The sequence below is a fragment of the Pangasianodon hypophthalmus genome, chromosome 14 (genome assembly GCF_027358585.1).
Source record: "Pangasianodon hypophthalmus isolate fPanHyp1 chromosome 14, fPanHyp1.pri, whole genome shotgun sequence".
Lineage (NCBI taxonomy): Eukaryota > Metazoa > Chordata > Actinopteri > Siluriformes > Pangasiidae > Pangasianodon > Pangasianodon hypophthalmus.
The window spans coordinates 24,381,699-24,400,026 of NC_069723.1; the positions used below are offsets into that span (position 1 = coordinate 24,381,699).

At 40.6% G+C, this 18,328-nt stretch overlaps 2 protein-coding genes across 2 annotated transcripts; one reads left to right on the forward strand and one right to left on the reverse strand.

The window, feature by feature from the left end:
- Positions 1–935: 935 nt before the first annotated feature.
- agxtb (alanine--glyoxylate and serine--pyruvate aminotransferase b) lies at positions 936–10,431 on the forward strand. Its single transcript, XM_026935028.3, has 11 exons — positions 936–1,285; positions 1,406–1,598; positions 2,788–2,852; positions 2,990–3,090; positions 4,726–4,796; positions 4,906–4,990; positions 5,982–6,080; positions 6,177–6,246; positions 7,250–7,345; positions 7,423–7,551; positions 7,874–10,431. Exons 1-11 carry the CDS (start codon positions 1,016–1,018, stop codon positions 7,979–7,981), a joined length of 1,287 nt encoding a protein of 428 aa, XP_026790829.3. The 5' UTR covers positions 936–1,015; the 3' UTR covers positions 7,982–10,431.
- zgc:161973 (uncharacterized protein LOC556635 homolog) lies at positions 9,097–17,768 on the reverse strand. The gene is made up of 10 exons (XM_026934686.3): positions 17,518–17,768; positions 16,525–16,635; positions 16,337–16,441; positions 15,972–16,202; positions 13,762–13,956; positions 13,477–13,603; positions 13,287–13,369; positions 12,113–12,258; positions 10,833–10,957; positions 9,097–9,659 (listed from the first exon to the last, which is right to left on the reverse strand). Exons 1-10 carry the CDS (start codon positions 17,646–17,648, stop codon positions 9,381–9,383), a joined length of 1,533 nt encoding a protein of 510 aa, XP_026790487.3. The 5' UTR covers positions 17,649–17,768; the 3' UTR covers positions 9,097–9,380.
- Positions 17,769–18,328: the final 560 nt, after the last annotated feature.

Consider the following 18,328-nt stretch of genomic DNA (forward strand, 5'->3'; position numbering starts at 1 on the left):
AAGCGCAGTGTTTGTGTGTGTGTTTGCGCACATGTCCACACCAGCCAATCCATTCCCTCCAGGGTCAACTCCTCTTTGAAATCAGTAAACAAGTCAAGGGACATGAGAAATCAATGTGAGTGCGTAATCTTCTGTGCCTTAGCAAACTCGGCTCGATTTCACATGCGAGCCAAAGTCTGTGCAAATGATGAAAAGGTACCTCTTTATAGTAAACCTGGAGATCTAGCCTAACCTTCCTCCAGAACTGCTTTCCTCCAGAACTAGCTTGCTCTGGAGGAAGAGCTTTCGCTCTGTGATCGCTCCGTGATCGCTCTCATAATGTCAACAAGATTAAAGCTGCAGTGTGTCATTTTTAAACGTTTCTACATAGACCTGTAATTATTATTTAAAAATTAAAGATACCTTAGCAAAACAGTGCTTCACAATATATTCATGCAATAAATATGGCTAGTTTTTTCTGCCTACCATATTAGCAATTTAACTAGCTATTCATGCTAGCTAGTTATGGCTACAACATTCAGAGACAACTCTTCGGTGTAACGCTAGCAAGCTAGCAGGATTTTAGTAATTAAGATGATGTAATTAGTAATTAAAATGATGGTGCATTTTTGTGTTATGTGTGAATTCATAATTCAATAGTCAGATATTGTGGCTCTGTGTTTTTTTTAACATAAAAACCCATGCATGATTGTAAGTGTAGCCTACACAGTAGGCTAAGTGATGAAAACTTGATCGTTTGACTCAGTTAAAGGTTTATGCTGAAGATTTAAGTGGTTACTCAGCACTAGCTGTACTTTCACTTAAGTATAATTTCTCAATATTTGGTCCACTCCCGCTCATGTTTGTGGGCTGGAGGTTGGAGGGGAGGACATGAGCAGTGACGCATGACTGAGAGGTCAAAGACCCTGTTTGGATTTAAATATTTGCTCTTCAGCTTTTCACTCCATTCTCAGTGAGCTCAGTAATCTCAGCGAGCTCAGTAAACTCAGATCAGTGGTATCAGGAGGTTATCACCATGTTACCGATGAGCTCGCTCTGCAGGGGCGTGCGCCTCTTGGCCCAGCAGCATGTGGCGGCTCTGGAGTGCTGCTCGGTGCTGTGTACGCGTGCATCCTCATCCTCGTGCTCATCCTCACTGCATGTGCCCCCTCCTGCCTGCATGCTGCGGCCGCTCGAGGTGCCTTACCGCTACCTGTTTGGACCCGGACCGTCTAACGTGTCGCCCCGCGTGCTGGCCGCTGGAGGGAGACCCATCATCGGTCACCTGCATCCGGAAATGTACGAGGTGAGACCTCATACACCATTTTATTTATTTGTTTGTTTCTTGACCTAAGAGTCTGGGTTGAAAATGTTTTTTTTTTAACCCACACTAATTTCATTCTCTGCTTTGTTGTTGTTGTTGTAGATTATGAATGACATCAAGGAGGGGATCCGCTACGCCTTTCAGACCAGCAACCTCATGACGCTGGCGATGAGCGGCTCGGGTCACACGGCCATGGAGTGCGCAGTGTTTAACATCGTGGAACCGGGAGAGAGCGTGCTGGTGGCCATTAACGGCGTGTGGGGAGAACGCGTGGCTGAAATCGCACACAGAATGGGTACCACTTTAAATCAGGCTACTACCGTGTACAGGGGGCAAAAATATCATATCACCATATTTTACATTATCATAATACACGATATTAAGGGATGGATAGCAAAGTATCAGCAAAAAATAAAAATAATTAAAAAACAAAACCAAAAAATATAAACTGTTTAGAAGAATACAGTTTAACATCCAGTCAGCTATGTGCTACTGTAACAGTGCATTCAGACACTAATACACTCTCTGAAATGAAACCAGCAAACTGTGCTTTTCCTCGTCACTGCAGTGGTAGTGGATCTTTATACCTTTAAAAATTCATACATGGTACATATCTGGACCTTGAGAACCTCTACACCACACACACCTTCCCAGGTAAAAGATACACACTAAAGGTACACACCAGCAACATGGAAATGTACAGTTTAGTAGCTTTATTTCAGAGTGTGTATAAAAGAACTGAGCTGCAATGTTTCAGAAAAGCATACTGTGATACAACGTTAATAAAATAATAATATCATATAATATCATATCACCTGTCCCTGCTACTGTAGATATAAAACTTACATGTGGATGTAGATTGTGATTATGAAATGTATAGATTCACAACTGAATCTATAGATATCTACAGAATAGATATAAATTTATCAATATGGTATACCTATAATATTTATAAATTGTGAATTGTATAGGTTAAAGAGAAGAGGTTTCAATACAGGAATTAAAAATAAATGTTTTCTTAAAGTATTCCTAAAATATCCTGCACAAATGACTGTAGTTTTCATTTGTAGGGTTTTTTTTTTAAAAAAAACACAAGGACAATTTAGTAATTTATAGAACTTTTGTGTCTGTAAACACCTTTATAGGACAACAAAGAGTAAATTCAAAAATGATAATTGTGCATATGAATAATTTTATCATCTTCTGTAACACAAACAACTGTGTGATACACAGTGTTAATGTTTTCATTAATATTCTAAAATTGTAGAAATTTGGAAAAATTATTTTTAAAAAACATTCTATAAACATTTGACTGGTAGTGTGTGTGTGTGAACTAATATAATATTCAACTAAATACCATAGTTAAATAAATATATAGTTACAAAGTGCTTTAGTAGATACTGCATTAAATCAGAATAATAAAATAAAATTACTAGAAGAAATAGTGATGAAATAATGATCATTTTATGCCTCGATTTAAACAGGTGCCAAAGTTCACACTCTGGTAAAAGCTCCTGGTGGTTATTTCACAAATGAAGAAGTCGAAAAGGTAAAAAGATTACTCCCTTTTACAGTTAAAGGTCTAGTTCAGCTATTTCCTCAGATTTATCTGTATACTCTATTAATATATAATATGCTGTAATACTGTAATATACTGTATATTATTTATTGTGTATTATATCACAGGAGATTTCCAAACACAAACCCGTTCTGTTCTTCCTCGCACACGGAGAATCCTCGGCTGGTCTCGCTCACCCTGTAGACGGCATCGGAGACATCTGCCGCAAGTGAGGAGACACACACACACACACACACACACACACAATACTATCACCATGGCCATAACTAGCTACAAGGACACACAGGTCCGGCCCTCAGTAGTTTCAGAAGTTTGTTTTCCTCCCACGTTGCATCTCCAGCTTTCCGATATGGAAAGAGCGACGTCCTGATAATGTAGCAGCAGAATGTAGCGTACTATCGGTTTAGCCATTCTATTATCGGTTTAGCCATGTGATCACAGAGGTGATATTTTCAACCATGTTGGATTTTCTTTGTGAAGAATCGTGTAGCGTGAAACCCCCTGCTAATAACTTAAAGTACAGCGCTGAGAAAAAAACACTGAGAGTCAGAGAGAAATCAAACTGATCTGCTCTCACATGCAGCAGATCCCTGGATCCAGTTAATCTTCTGTCTATTTGTGTTTAAATGATTAAATAATAATTCTTATGTAAGAAATTATTTAGCATGTCATATGCAAATGGTTGTTAGGAACAACAAAAAATAAATAAATAAATAAAAAACAAACATACATATAGTATAAACATAGCTATGTTTCTTTTGACTATACCTCCAGTTCTCTTTGCAGAACAGACAATTCTCACTGCCTACTTCTCCCTTAACAATCTTTTCTTCACATTTTCTCTTATTTCTCATTTTGTTTCTGAAAAAAAACATTATAAAGTCATGATGATAGACAATGATAGACATCTCTTGCATTTTTTCACTCCAGTGGGATTTGGGGATCAGGCCACTTCAGCTTGTGTCCACTGCTACAACACCAAACAACTGATCACATGCGGTTAAAGTGGTGTAGTGTGAGCGGCTCAGCTCTTCTGACATTCTGAGAGTGGTGTAGTGTCCACTCAGCTCATGTGGAGAAACTGTAGACCAAGTGGCACAGTCCAACTGGAGTCAGAGCAGTTTATCTAACAGTACAGGTTTAAGATAACGGAGATTAGAAATGAGGAGTAGGTGTGTTCCACGTTCAGCATTGTGGTGTATTTAACATGAAGTCACATTTCAGCAGCGTGGACATCACTAAAATCCTGAGCGTTTACGCCTTTCATTTACACACAACTAACTTACACGTAACGTATATTTCTGTGGAAATGTGGCTCAGTATTTAAACTGTAAACCCGGAGAAACACATTTAACACAAACACACATTAAAGATTAAACCCTGTATGGACGTGTGTGTGTGAAGACAGAGGGGTTAGCGGGACAGTTTGTGACTTACACACTCACACTCGCAGTCAGGACATGCCTGGTTTAAATCTGTTTAGACGTCAAAACTAGTTTTTCTAACCTACACCTCTCTGTGCTTTGGCTTGAATGGCGTGTGGTTATCCACTGTATGGTTTTGTGTGTTGATTAGTTTTTTATAACAGCAGAAAGAGAGTCTGGTGAGGGAACGACTGTTTATAGCTGCTGTAACATAAGCGAGAACAGGAACTCACTTGTTTCACACTCCACAAATGTAATTATGAACAGATAAAATGTACAACGTGCTTTTCTTTAATAAATGAAAAACTGTAATTATTAGTAAATTGCTGTGGCGTAAGAGGAATAAAACACTTTGGGGCGTGCCGTTATAGGAAAATAATCAACTCCAGGGTGATAAGAGTAACTGCTTGTGATTACAGGTATAACTGCTTGTTCTTGGTGGATTCAGTGGCGTCTCTGGGAGCTTCACCTCTTCTCATGGACAAACAGAGTAATCAGAAACTTGTGTTTAAATTTCTCTTTCTATTTCTATGTATAGAGTTTGGACGCAGTGCTGCTCAGTGTGTAACATCTCGTGTGTCTCCATTCTCTTGATGCAGAAATCGATATTCTGTACACGGGCTCACAGAAAGCTTTAAACGCTCCTCCAGGCACAGCACCTATTTCATTCAACGACAGAGCATGGTGAGTGAGTGAGTGTGTGTGTGTGTGTGTGTGTGTGTGTGTGTGCACGCTGAAACATAAAGAAGTTGTTTGTGACTAATTTCTCTGAGTATTGCAATCTGATAGTTTTTTTTTTTTTGTGATTTTTAATTATTAATTAAATTATTATAAATTATTTGATTATTATTTATTAAATTTTATTTATTAGTAGTAGTAGTATAAAAAATTAATTATTTAATTATTATTATTATTAAGAAGAAGAAAAAGAAGAAAGTATTCTTTAAAAATAAGAAGGAAACAATCAAAATAAATTAAATTAAAAATACCAGGTTTTTGCTGTTTTATAAATGTTTTGTCTTTGACCCGCTGTAGTATTAAATATATAGTGAATATTTCAATTTATATTTATATATTTATAAAGTATCACAATTCTCTCTAATGTATGTTTGTATGTTTTATAATAAATAATAAACCTATTTATAGAGCACTTTTTAAACATGTGGTAGCTTAAAGTGCTGTACAAGCAAGCTGAAGCAAAATTAAAGGATAAAAATAAAATACATGCACACTTTAAAAACCTCCATCTCTGATCCGCATGTGAACCAGGAAACAGGAAAACAAAGCAGGATCCTGGACGCGAGAGAGGAAGTTAACACCCCTGGGCACTTCCTATCTCTTATTCTTTTTTAAAATTATCTGGAAATATTTGAAAACTTTGAAAGTGGCAAATTCTTGAAAATATTACATATTTGAGAATATCCAAACATCTTTGTCTCTGACACGCATCTAAACCAGGACACAGAAAAACAAAGCAGGAGCCTGGAACAACTTCAGCTTTAAATCTCACTGTTTAAAACATGATTCATTAATGAGATCAGAAACAAGCACATGGAAGAATTTGAAGCTAACATGTAGGACAGAAGCGTGAGGAACTGGGAGTTTTATAGCTGCCTGAAGCTGCCTGTATAAGTGGGTCATAAACGTGTGCTCTTCTTCCCTTTATCTCATGAAGTCAGAAGATGTTCAACAGGAAGACGAAGCCCGTGTCCTACCTGCTGGACATGACTCACCTGTCCAACTACTGGGGTAACGACGGTAAACCTGACCGAATGTGAGTGTGTTCAGTAAAAAGGTCATGATGAGCTGGAAACGTTAGCGTCACACTTCAGAAGAGACGGTGTGTGACGTGTGTTCCTCTGTGCTGCAGGTATCATCACACCGGCCCCGTGTCCGGATTCTTCACCCTGAGAGAGAGTCTCGCCATCCTCACAGAGAAGGTCAGTGTGATGTCATCACGCTACACACCCACACACACACACACACACACACAGTCAGTCTGAGTGTGATCATGAAGTTGGTGGGGCCTGTATGCCTTAGTGACGGTTAAGGAGGTGTGGCCTCTGTGTGTCAGCCTCAGTAAAAGAGGCGTGGCCTTTGTACATTTCAGTCTCAGTGAAGGAGGCGTGGCCTCTGTGTATGTGTCAGTCTCAGTGAAGGGGGTGTGGCCTCTGTGTGTGTCAGTCTCAGTAAAAGAGGCGTGGCTTCTGTGTATGTGTCAGTCTCAGTGAAGGAGGCGTGGCCTCTGTGTGTGTCAGTTTCAGCAAAGGAGTCGTGGTCTCTGTGCGTGTCAGCCTCAGCTTCAGTAAAAGAGGCGTGGATTCTGTGTGTGTGTCAGTCTCAGTGAAGGAGGCGTGGCCTCTGTGTGTGTCAGTTTCAGCGAAGGAGGCGTGGCATCTGTGTGTGTCAGCCTCAGCTTCAGTGAAGGAGGTGTGGCCTCTGTGTGTGTCAGCCTCAGTGAAGGAGGCGTGGCCTCTGTGTGTGTCAGCCTCAGTGAAGGAGGCGTGGCCTCTGTGTGTGTCAGTTTCAGTGAAGGAGGCGTGGCCTCTGTGTGTGTCAGTCTCAGTGAAGGAGGCGTGGCTTCTGCATGTGTCAGCCTTAGCTTCAGTGAAGGAGGCGTGGCCTCTGTGTGTGTCAATCTCAGTGAAGGAGGTGTGGCTTCTACACCTGTCTATGCCAGTTTAGGAGGTGTGGCCTCTCTTTCAGTTTAACTGAAGGAGGTGGGGCTTCTGTCCATTTTTGATGTTCCAGATGTTGCTGTTTGCAAGAAATTCAATTACATTAAAATAGCTTTAAATTGTGTCGTATTGAATCACTGGGTGCTTCTAATGTATCCTTCATTTATCCTCCTGACCAATCAGAATCGAGAATTCAGCAGCACTGTGGTCTATACGTTACATACACAGTGAGGCAGTAGTGAGGATGTTCTGCTCTTTCCTACAGGGCCTGGAGAACTCGTGGAGACAGCACAGAGAGGTAGCAGAGTATCTGTGGAAGGGTTTAGAAGATCTCGGCCTTAAACTCTTCATCAAGGACAAGGTGAGGAGTTTGTTCTTCATTTGATCATCATTTTAATCTTTAACAAGACATTGATCACATGATTCGTTTCTGTTCAGGATTTGAGGCTGCCGTCAGTCACCACCATCGCCATCCCTGAAGGATACAACTGGAAGGAGCTTCTAGCGTACATGATGAAACACCACCAGATGGAGATGACGGGAGGCCTGGGGCCATCCATTGGCATGGTGAGGAGAACATCTGCCTGTACTGAGAGATGTATACATCATCGCTAATAGCTAACGTAGCCATCCTGTTTCTGATGTTAATTAGCTAGCAAAGCTAACTAGCAAAGTAGCTAAAGTCAGATATACTATTTTACTGTATAATTAGTCAAATTCTCTAGCAATGTATACCATTTTACCGTAATTAGGGGTAAGCTGATCGAAGGTAACTTAGGCTCCGCCCCTTTTAATGCAGCAACGCCTTTACACAGCTACTCTCTGGAGTTAAGACTCAACCAGTCACATGTTAAAACCCAACAGCCCCTGACATCTGTATGTGTTCTAGGTGATGCGACTGGGGCTGATGGGCTACAACTGCAGCACGTTTAACGCTGATAAAGCTCTGGCAGCTCTGGCCGACGCCCTGAAACACTGCAAAAAACACAAGGCCTAAAGAGAGACACATGGCAACACCGGACTCCTCACTCGACTACAGGACCACTGTATAGACGGCAAAGACACCACAGAAGACTTAAGATGTTAAGATGATGTTTAAAATGTACAGTAAACTAAAAAAAGTTCTCTTTTATTTTTCTTCTGCCAAGCGTTTTTCTCCAAAATGACCAATCCAAGCACTCGAGTCCACACTCAGCCCGATCCTGGGCTTGTTTGGGGGCGGGGCTTAGAATCTCAGGTTTGTGTTCATATAGAAGAATTCCTTCAGAACCATGGATCACGTTTGTACAAGCAGGTTTGCTTTTTTTCATTATTTTCCTTTGGCCCCAACACGCGAGTGAAGAAGAACAGAGGTTTTTGGATGCACAGCATGTCATCGTGCAGGATTACCTACAAATGTGGGGTTTTTTCTCGCATCACAAAGTAACCGGACATTTAAACTTCCTGCGCCTGGGCTGAGGAGACAAACCCTTCATTTTTATTCAGGCTTATTCTCACTGTTATAACAGCTCTAATAATTTACAAACACACAAAATACTGATGCACTAAATAAATTTGTCTGACTTGGCTAAACAGTGTAGCTAATTAGGCATCACTTTAATCTCCAAATCTGTATTTCTTTTAGAGTCATTACACTTTTTTGCATTAGATCATTAGTCTTTTCCTTCTCAACAGAAGTATCTGTGCTGCGATTTAGGACTAAACTCCGCTACGTTCGTGACTCTGAGCAGATGGGGCGGAGTGAAGGGTCACTGGAGGCGTGTCTATAGCATGACTGACATGAGAGGTGTAAACAGGAAGTCTAGCATGGTTTCAGGAGATTTTATCAAGCGTATGATACACTTGCTTTGAAACAATTATGTTTAAACCAAGTTCTCCAGAATTTTCTGGTATTCAGAAGCAACGACTTTCTAAAGGTGACATGGTAAATTTGTGAGAGTTAAAATCGCCTGCTTTGCTTAATATTCCTAAATAAATTTCTTATATAAAAAAAAAATGATGATGTACTGTAAAATGCTCCCACAGTGCTCCATGGTGGCATCCCTGGGATTTTCATTATAATCCAAAGATTGTACTTTAGAAGATTGATTTTATAACCTAGAGAACAAGTCATGTGTTCACAGTCTCACTTTATTCACTTCGTAACACAAGAAAAATCTTCTAAACAGCTGTGAGACTGAAAAAACGCTGAAAAGGAGCTTTATATGAGTGACACTGATCCTAAATCAGACTTAAGCATTTTAACTACGCAACAAACAAACAAATAAAAACAGAGGACTTCAATCCAGCTATAAACCAAACCCTCTAACACATCTACCTACATCAGGTCACGACTGTAAACCTTCCAAATAAATGTAAAACACTGACTGAACGTTTGTGTATAAAGGAGAGATGCGTCAGAATTTGTCCTGAACGGCTTTGTGGAAGCGTGCGTTTACTTTCTCCACGCGGATCCAGATGTGGAGGCTGATCAGGAAGTACAGCTGCAGGTCCTGCATCCACACCAGGGTCATCCTCAGCCTGCCGTCGCTGTCGTCGTACCTCAGCGCAAACTGCTCGCCGTCGTAGCTTTCACACACGTGGGAGTGGTTGAGGATGAGAGCGGCGGACGAGCTGATGCACCACACCGGCCTCTGAGCCTCGTCCAGCACCGACACCGTCATCACGCAGCAGTTCTGCTCACAAAACAACGTGAGGTGTTAAAGATAATCTGACGTTTATTCACGCAACCCGGTGAGGAAAGCAAAAAAACACACAGGCGTTAATCTGTTTCAGATATGAAATGCATTTCAAACACAGCTTCATTCCACACACTAAAATGCTTTTCATATAACATACTGTCCAGACAACAACTTTAAAATCTTTAAATATGACCAAACAGCACCTAAAATACATTAAAGCTGCAGTAAGTTACTTCTGGAGACCTCTTAGGCAGAAATGTTGCTACACGCAGCTCTTTGTAAAGCTCATCCTTTCCTGATGACTGCAAACAGAAATACACTTTACACCACAGCGCTGCTGAATTCTGGATTCTGATTGGTCAGAAGGTGTTGATTAATTCTCTCTAACAGCAGCTCTGACAGTAGTGCAGCTGAAAATCACAGGTTTATATTAATGCGTTTGTTCTGATACGTTATCGTTTCTATAGCAACAGCTCATTCACAGAGACATGTACAGCAAATGGTCCACGTAAACAGATCATCACACAGAGTGTTTTTTTGTTTTATAAGTGTTTTATAAGTGAGCAGTGTGTTATTTTGAATAAACTGGATGTCATTCTGTACAAGACGGCTAAAATACAGTGCTGTGGAAAAGAAATGCTGTAGAGCAAAGACGCCTTCGAAAATAATGAAATTAAATGTTTCTACATTAAAAAAATCCTATAAAGAGCAGTAAACAGTAATAAATGAAGCAAAGTCAGTATTTAATGTGACGATCCTTCACTTTTTAAATAAAGCAGTATCTGAGGTGCAGTGTGTGCAGTTTTATAAGGAAATGAGCTGGAAGTGTTACTGAGCATCTTGCAGAAGCAGCCACAGTTCTTCTGGAGACTTTGACTGTCGACTCGCTTCTTATTTCTGCAGCGAAACCCAGCAGCCTTCATTACGTTTTTATCTGAAAAGTGTCTCTTATGGAATCTGCTGCTTTCTTTACTGACATACAAACATTTTTCTGTAACATTTCATTTTGTGCTGGAAAACTAATGTTTGGAATCTGAAATGTTTTTGTCCTGAATCAATAATGTAGAAGTCAGAAAATAAACATCTATAACAAAGTTTGTACTAAAAAAAATAATGTGCCAAGACTTTTGCACAGTACAGTAAATATTAGTGTTTGATTAGTGTTACCTTGATGTCTCCCTGCAGCTCGCCGGCCCTCCAGGGGAAACTGATCTTAGCCGAGATCGGAGTGTGTTTCTGAGACATGCTGGTGTTAACAGGTCGGAGCTGCACAAATTCACTATGGAGCTCATCTGATGAGGACAAAATAAAGCTGATGTTAAAGTGAACATTCTGATTTTTACGTCTGTGAAGGTGTTCAGGTCAGTGAAGGTGTAGTAGCAGCGAGTGAAGACGACTGAACCTTCAGCTCTAAAGAAACCTGATAAACGAGTGGAGAAACTTCTTCGCTCTACTGCAGCTCGGTGTATCTGCAAAAAGGGGGCTGGGTTTTTTTTGTAGTTAGGAAAGTAAAATCACAATAATTTTTTTATATAAGTTTTTTTTTTTTTTTACTTTAAAACTTGTTTCTGCAACAAAACGTCTTACACAGACAGTTTGGCTAATCTTGTCTTCATTTACATGAGACTTACCAGAATAAAATATTTACAACTTTCAAAGAGCGTTCATGAATTCAGCGAAATTGTAGACACCAAAATATTTTTTTTAAAAAAAGACAAAAAAAAGATTGCAGAAGCCTCCACACTGGAAGGCAGTTAGAAATGTACAGCTGAGGGCAAAAGTCTGAATGAAAAATAGAAAAAGAAAAAAAAAACTTTATTTTCCAATTTAGCAACAAAACATTTTAAGACATTAAAAATGAAATGTGGGTGTGATCTGCAACAAGACAATTCAAAATCAACAGTTTCAAAAGTTTAAATAAAAAGAGAGCTTAAATCATTTAGTTTTTTCATCATTAATATCCATCTGAGCCCAGTAAGATGTCCTGTTATCAGTTATATTTCTTTGCCATGTTTATTGTGAACTGGGGTGTGTAAACTTTTGCACTTAACTGTAAACTCAGAATTAACTGAATTATGCACAAATCGATCGCACAATTCCTTATTACTCTCTACTCCTAACCTCATAAGTGTGCTGTACACAGTTTTGCTCAAACTTTTTTTTAGCTATGTTCTAGCTATCGTGTCAGTTAATGTATGTGCTTTGTCTGCGTTGCCACGGAAACGAAGAGATAAACAACCTGTTGGATCTCTGAGCCAAATCTCATAATTATTATAATTGCACAAATTATTGCAATCTCTGAAATAAATACACTTCCCGTGTGTGTGTGTGTGTGTGTGTGTTGGAATTGGATATGCTAACGCATTTTGACGAGATGGCTCACACCCCTAGCCTCGGCTAACTGTTATTAGCCTATTATTAGCATGAGCAGTGTGTCGAGACGTTACCTCTGGTGCAGAGCACCGGTGAGTAACTGCAGTGCATGATGCGTCTCACTGAGTTGTGAAGCAGCACGAGCACCGTGTAACCATGAACACTGAAGCCCGGGGGGACGTCTGTGTGCAGGGGGCTGAGCTCTTCTGGCCTGTAGGGGCTGGTGTGTGTGTGTGTGTGTGTGTGTGTGTGTGTGTGTTTGGGGTGGGGAGGATAAAGCAGGAAAAATATCAGTCGTACGCATGAAAAAAGCACGGCGTCTGTGTCTGTCAGTCATAGCGAAAGAGGTGGGGCCTCTGTGTCTATCAGTCAAAATGAAGGAGGCGTGGCCTCTATGTCACTCAGTCATAGTGAAGGAGGCGTGGCCTCTGTGTCATATAGTACCAGGTCTAGTGAAGGAGGCGTGGCCTCTGTGCCTATTAGTACCTGGTCTAGTGAAGGAGGCGTGGCCTCTGTGTCTATTAGTACCAGGTCTAGTGAAGGAGGCATGGCATCTGTGTCAGTCATAGTGAAGGAGGCGTGGCCTCTGTGTCTATTAGTAACACTTCTATTGAAGGAGGCATGGCCTCTGTGCCTATTAGTACCTGGTCTAGTGAAGGAGGCGTGGCCTCTGTGTCTATTAGTAACACTTCTATTGAAGGAGGCGTGGCCTCTGTGTCTATTAGTACCTGGTCTAGTGAAGGAGGCGTGGCCTCTGTGTCTATTAGTAACACTTCTATTGAAGGAGGCGTGGCCTCTGTGTCTATTAGTAACACTTCTATTGAAGGAGGCGTGGCCTCTGTGCCTATTAGTACCTGGTCTAGTGAAGGAGGCGTGGCCTCTGTGTCTATTAGTAACACTTCTATTGAAGGAGGCGTGGCCTCTGTGTCTATTAGTACCTGGTCTAGTGAAGGAGGCGTGGCATCTGTGAATGTCATTTCCACTTCTAGTGAAGGAGGCGTGGCCTCTGTGTCTATTAGTATCTGGTCTAGTGAAGGAGGCGTGGCCTCTGTGTCTATTAGTATCTGGTCTAGTGAAGGAGGCGTGGCGTCTGTGTCAGTCAGTCAGTCATAGTGAAGGAGGCGTGGCCTCTGTGTCTGTAAGTCCCAGGTCTAATGAAAGAGGTGTACCTGCCTTAAAAGAAGAAATACAAACACTGATTTATAAAAATAAAATAATAATAATAAGGTAAGACAAACAGCAGCGTACCAGAACAGAGATCCGAGAACACTTCTCTCCACCAGTCTGTGGAAATGTAAGGTGGCCATGATGAAGGCGATTATCCACGTGCCCTGCAGCCAAGCATAAAGGCAAATACACAAATAAATACACAAAAGACCCGTTAAAAAGCTGAGCATGAAGTTATACTTCTTATTGTAGATTTTAAACATGGCCGCACTCTCCATACTCCCACAGTGAACACTTCATCAAACTGCATCAGTTTCACCAGCCTGTCCGTCCCGATATACCTCCACTTCTCATTCCTGCTCAGCACCGTTTTACTGATCAGAGAGCGCCACTGCGGCCTGGCCCAGACAAACACATTTCACTTTCTTTAAACTTATCTGCTTACAGTTTCATCTTTTCAAAAAGCCATGATGACATTTAACTCTGTACATTTCTGATTAGGGAAGAGCATCCTGTAGCAGATTTATACTAATCATGACTAAAGGAGCTTGCTCACTTGGCTGGCGTGGTTGTGGGGGAACCCAAGACTCCGTGGAGCTGCACGCTAAAGACGTGGTGAATTTGCGGCCACACGCCGCCGCTCCAGCACACGGTGACGGACGAGTCGGAGAAAAAGGCCTGAGACTGCTCGAACACGCTCTGCTTCCCTCCCTTATGGGTCAGTGTGATCTCCCAGACAACACGCAGACTCCTGCAGCACACACCACGTTTAAATAACACTCACATTCTAACTACTATTTTAAACAAGATAATGAATAAACTTCACTCTTGCACTTGCACAATACTTTCTCTTTCAGACTGAATGTTCTTAGTGTTATAGATCCAATAATTCAGTTTCCAGATATTCAGTGTCGAAGTGAATTTGCTAAATGAATTTGTCTGGGCGAATCTGAGCACTTGATTGAACGAGTAACCTGAATACAGTTTGCTTTATTTTAAAAGTGAATATTTAATCTGAATTTGTGAACACTGAAAAAAACCTGTTTGAATAAATGTGTTTGTTTTTTTTGAAATGTGAATGTTAAAATATGAATCTCTGAAACTACTTTGAATTTCATGCAGGTTAATTCTAAACAAATAGATACAAATGTCTGGTTTTCAGAGTAACAAATTCCAAAGCTATGAATTCAATGCCATTTAAATTTCATTATATATTAAAATTTCAAAGGCTTTTAACAATGAAATCTTAAAAGACAGCATTCAGAATTGAGTTACACACATACTGAAGATTTAGTGCAGAAATTACACACATCAGTATTCAGACCTCAGACTTAAACACTATAGGCTCTTTGCACAAACACACGTGTGTTTCTAGATCTTTCACTGCACTCTCAGTGGCAGTATTTTACAGTCTGCATCTGCAAGAGCTCCTGAAGATGAAGGTCCCTGATGTTCATTAGGTGTGTAAAAACATTTGCAACATACAAATCCCTTCTAGCGAGCTGGAGCAAGCTGTATGTTTCTTTGTACGCAGACAGCTACGAAAGTAAGAGAATTATATAAATACCTCATTTAAATACAGGAATAACAGTTAGAGAAACCATGTCACTGTACTGATGAATGTAAACATATCGGCTCGAGGGAGGAGCAGAATTAAGTCCAGCGCCACTGTCTGGCAGTTTGGTGTATCTATAGCTGTAAATTCACTTAAACACACTACAGAATGCCATTCATGGCCAATATAAAATACACACATACATATGATTCATTAATAATATTGTCCCTTAAAAGTCCACAATTTTTTATTTTTTTTGCATGATGGACATCAGAGGAGACGCGTCTTAATCAGAGACATCGCTTATTGTAAGGAGTGATTTTTTCATGGATAAAATCATTCATTAATTTAACGTATCTCTGTAAGCATAACAGATGAGTGCTTGGTCAGCTTATCCTTCAAACCTTGAACACGTTTTCCTTACAGGAGAACACATCAAATTAACACAAACTTTGGCATTATTTTATTCATCTGATAATTGAAAACAGTGAATTAAAAGCGTAATAAATTACCTACACTCTACGTATACGTGACTATTTCATGACCTCAATGCATCCTGTGGTTTCATTAAGTTGTTTTCACGAGTAACTGTCAGAGCACAATATAAAAAAAATCTAAAATGTATAATAACAGGATGTGCTGGATCAAGTGCTATTTTATGTGCTGCTGAATAATAAGAGTGGAAGCCATTTTGTTAAATTAGCGCTGATTAATGTGTTAATTACAACTAGGACTATTCATGCAGCGAAACATTGGCAATATACTACACTCTTATTAGATTTGCATCAACCCTCGCCATCTCTTTCATATATCGTTGCATTCGTCTTTTTTGTTTTCATTTTAAATTGTCTCTTTCTTCTACGTATGTATCACACTTTACAGCAAAGAAAAAAAAGTTATTTCTTTCTTCAGTCCATATTTTCTATCCCTGATTTTTTTTTTCAGGTTTAAAGGCGAGTGGTTTTTTTTTAAAGGTGGTGGTCTAGACGTTAGTATAAAACCCCGTCTCTGAGACTTTGCATAATAACTTAAACAGCTTAAGCTGTTAGTATGCATTACCTTTCATGCATAAATATGAACATAACCTTTGGGTTGAAGCCACCATTTGTCACTCTTAGCCTCTTTTTTGCTTAACAAGTTATCCATAACGTTCCATTATAAGCCTGAATAAAACTCTACAGTGCAGTGAGAGGACGAGGAACATGTCTGACCTGAGGACCTGCTCCGTTTGCTCCGGCATGCCCGTGTTCAGGTTCACGTGTCTCAGCTCCTTCTTCCACACCGCGTCCTTATGGCAGCCCATTTCACTGAACAGCAGCTTCTTCCACACCGCCGCCGGTACGTCCTGCACATCAGCGCTCGCAGAGTCCGGCGTCTCGCACAGCCTCGGCCTCCACTTCCTCCTGCCCATCTCACAGGAGTATAACTCGTACCATATCACGCTGCAGGACACACAGCACACGGTTTAAAACTTCACTCTTTCTTTGCACCCTCCATCAAATTTATCTCCACACAAGCATAACATTTCACTAAAGAAACGCAAATTTAGTGCTGCCCTTGAAAAAACATCACCTACTTGTCATTAGCCAGTTCGCGAAACTGACGGTTAACAAAGCCAACGCAGAAGAGAGACGCCGCGTCCAAATAGGAGAAAATCTTCAGGATGATCTCAGGTGGCAATCTGGTGAGAAGCGATATGTTAGAGTCCACTGATCTGTAACGAGTAAAGAAATCATTCAGGCCTGACATCTCAGAGACATTTACCTTTTAAAGTAATTTTCCCTGCAGAAGGAGGCAGGGAAGGACCAGGACTGGGTGGGACAACATACTGCTTGTGGGGGTGGTGCAGGGGGTTTGCAGCTCTCATCCCTACATCTGTTAAAACAGAGGAAAACTAGCAAATGTTACAGAAAATGTCCCACAACCACAAATACCCCCCAAAGCCAAATGTCCCACAACCACAAATACCCCCCCCCAAAAAAAGTTAAATGTCCCACAACCACATATACCCCCCAAAGCCAAATGCCCCACAACCACAAATACCCCCCCAAACTTAAATGTCCCACAACCACAAATACCCCCCCAAACGTAAATGTCCCACAAATACCCTGCCCCAAAGCCAAATGCCCCACAACCACAAATACCACCCCAAGATAAATGTCCCACAACCACAAATACCCCCCCAAATGTAAATGTCCCACAAATACCCTGCCCCAAAGCCAAATGCCCCACAACCACAAATACCACCCCAAGATAAATGTCCCACAACCACAAATACCCTGCCCCAACGCCAAATGTCCCATAATCACAAATATCCCCAAACTTAAACGTCCCACAACCACAAATACCCTGCCAGAGCAAAATGCCCCTTAACCACACAGTATTTGTCTTTCTCTCTTGACTTTCCCAAAAGCACATGTTCTTAAAAGAAAAAAAAAGTATAATCTAGATCCCCTGAGCGAGTCTATATTTTATATGCCATATCTACAATTTATAAATGAAACCTTGTGGCACATCATGTGGTGTGTGACAGGATCATAACTTTCTACACTCTTAGAAAAAAATCCTCAAGGGTTCTTTTGATGGTTTGCAAATCTGGGGTTCTACTAGAAGAGTGAAGGGATAAACCCTAAAGCAACTTAGGGTTTAAGATGCTGATGTAAGATGGCAGCTTTATTCTAAGACTGAAGGCCTGATTTAGCAGGCCAGGTGAGGCCAGGTGAGGCCATTTTGGAGCATGCAGCTAGAGATGGCTACCTCCTGCTGCGGCCATCACGTGCAGGGTTGCTCTTTCTGCCTCCTCCTGAGTTTCCTCCATGTCTACCTGGCTGAGTCCTCTCTAACCCCTGCCTCAGACTCAGCAAGAACTGACCACGTCCAGTGGCCATTCAGGAACAAACCTGAGCTCTGAAATGAGGCGTTTTACAAAACACAAGTGAAATGGGAACCCAAATGTGCTCAATTTCTTCTGAAAATTGAATCACTTCGGTGATGAAAAGGTGAACACTTGGTTAGGACTTGACCATGTGATCGTCAATGGGTTTTTTTTTATTAGCTAACACGTAAGAAAACCCGTTATAAAATAATAATCCACATTAACATGTTAGGTAAACATCTTTTAAGCAATCCACAACTATTTTCCATCACGAATTCGCTCTTTATAATGTAAAAGAAAGAATTTATTGTCAGCACGTAACACTTCCTGGTCTCCCCCCCCATTCTACAGAGCATTGGAATGATCCGTTTCTATAGAAACACGCGACCGAACCGCGAAACGCGGAAGTGGACAAGTTTAAATCCTAATGTTGCTAGTTTGTTGTTTGTTTTTATGTGAATGTGAATCAAATAACTAACATTTTTAATGTCTAGATTATATTAATATTAGTTTATATACATGTGTGGTTTAAGTGCTTGAAATTTATGCCACAAAAAAAAATCCACCTCAGGATGAATCTCAAACTACTTTATTATCCCTACATAAGTGCACTATTTAGGATATAAAATAAGGTTTTCTGCACCCTACCTAGTGCACTATATTAATCAAAAGGAGCAATTTGGGATTTGTCAT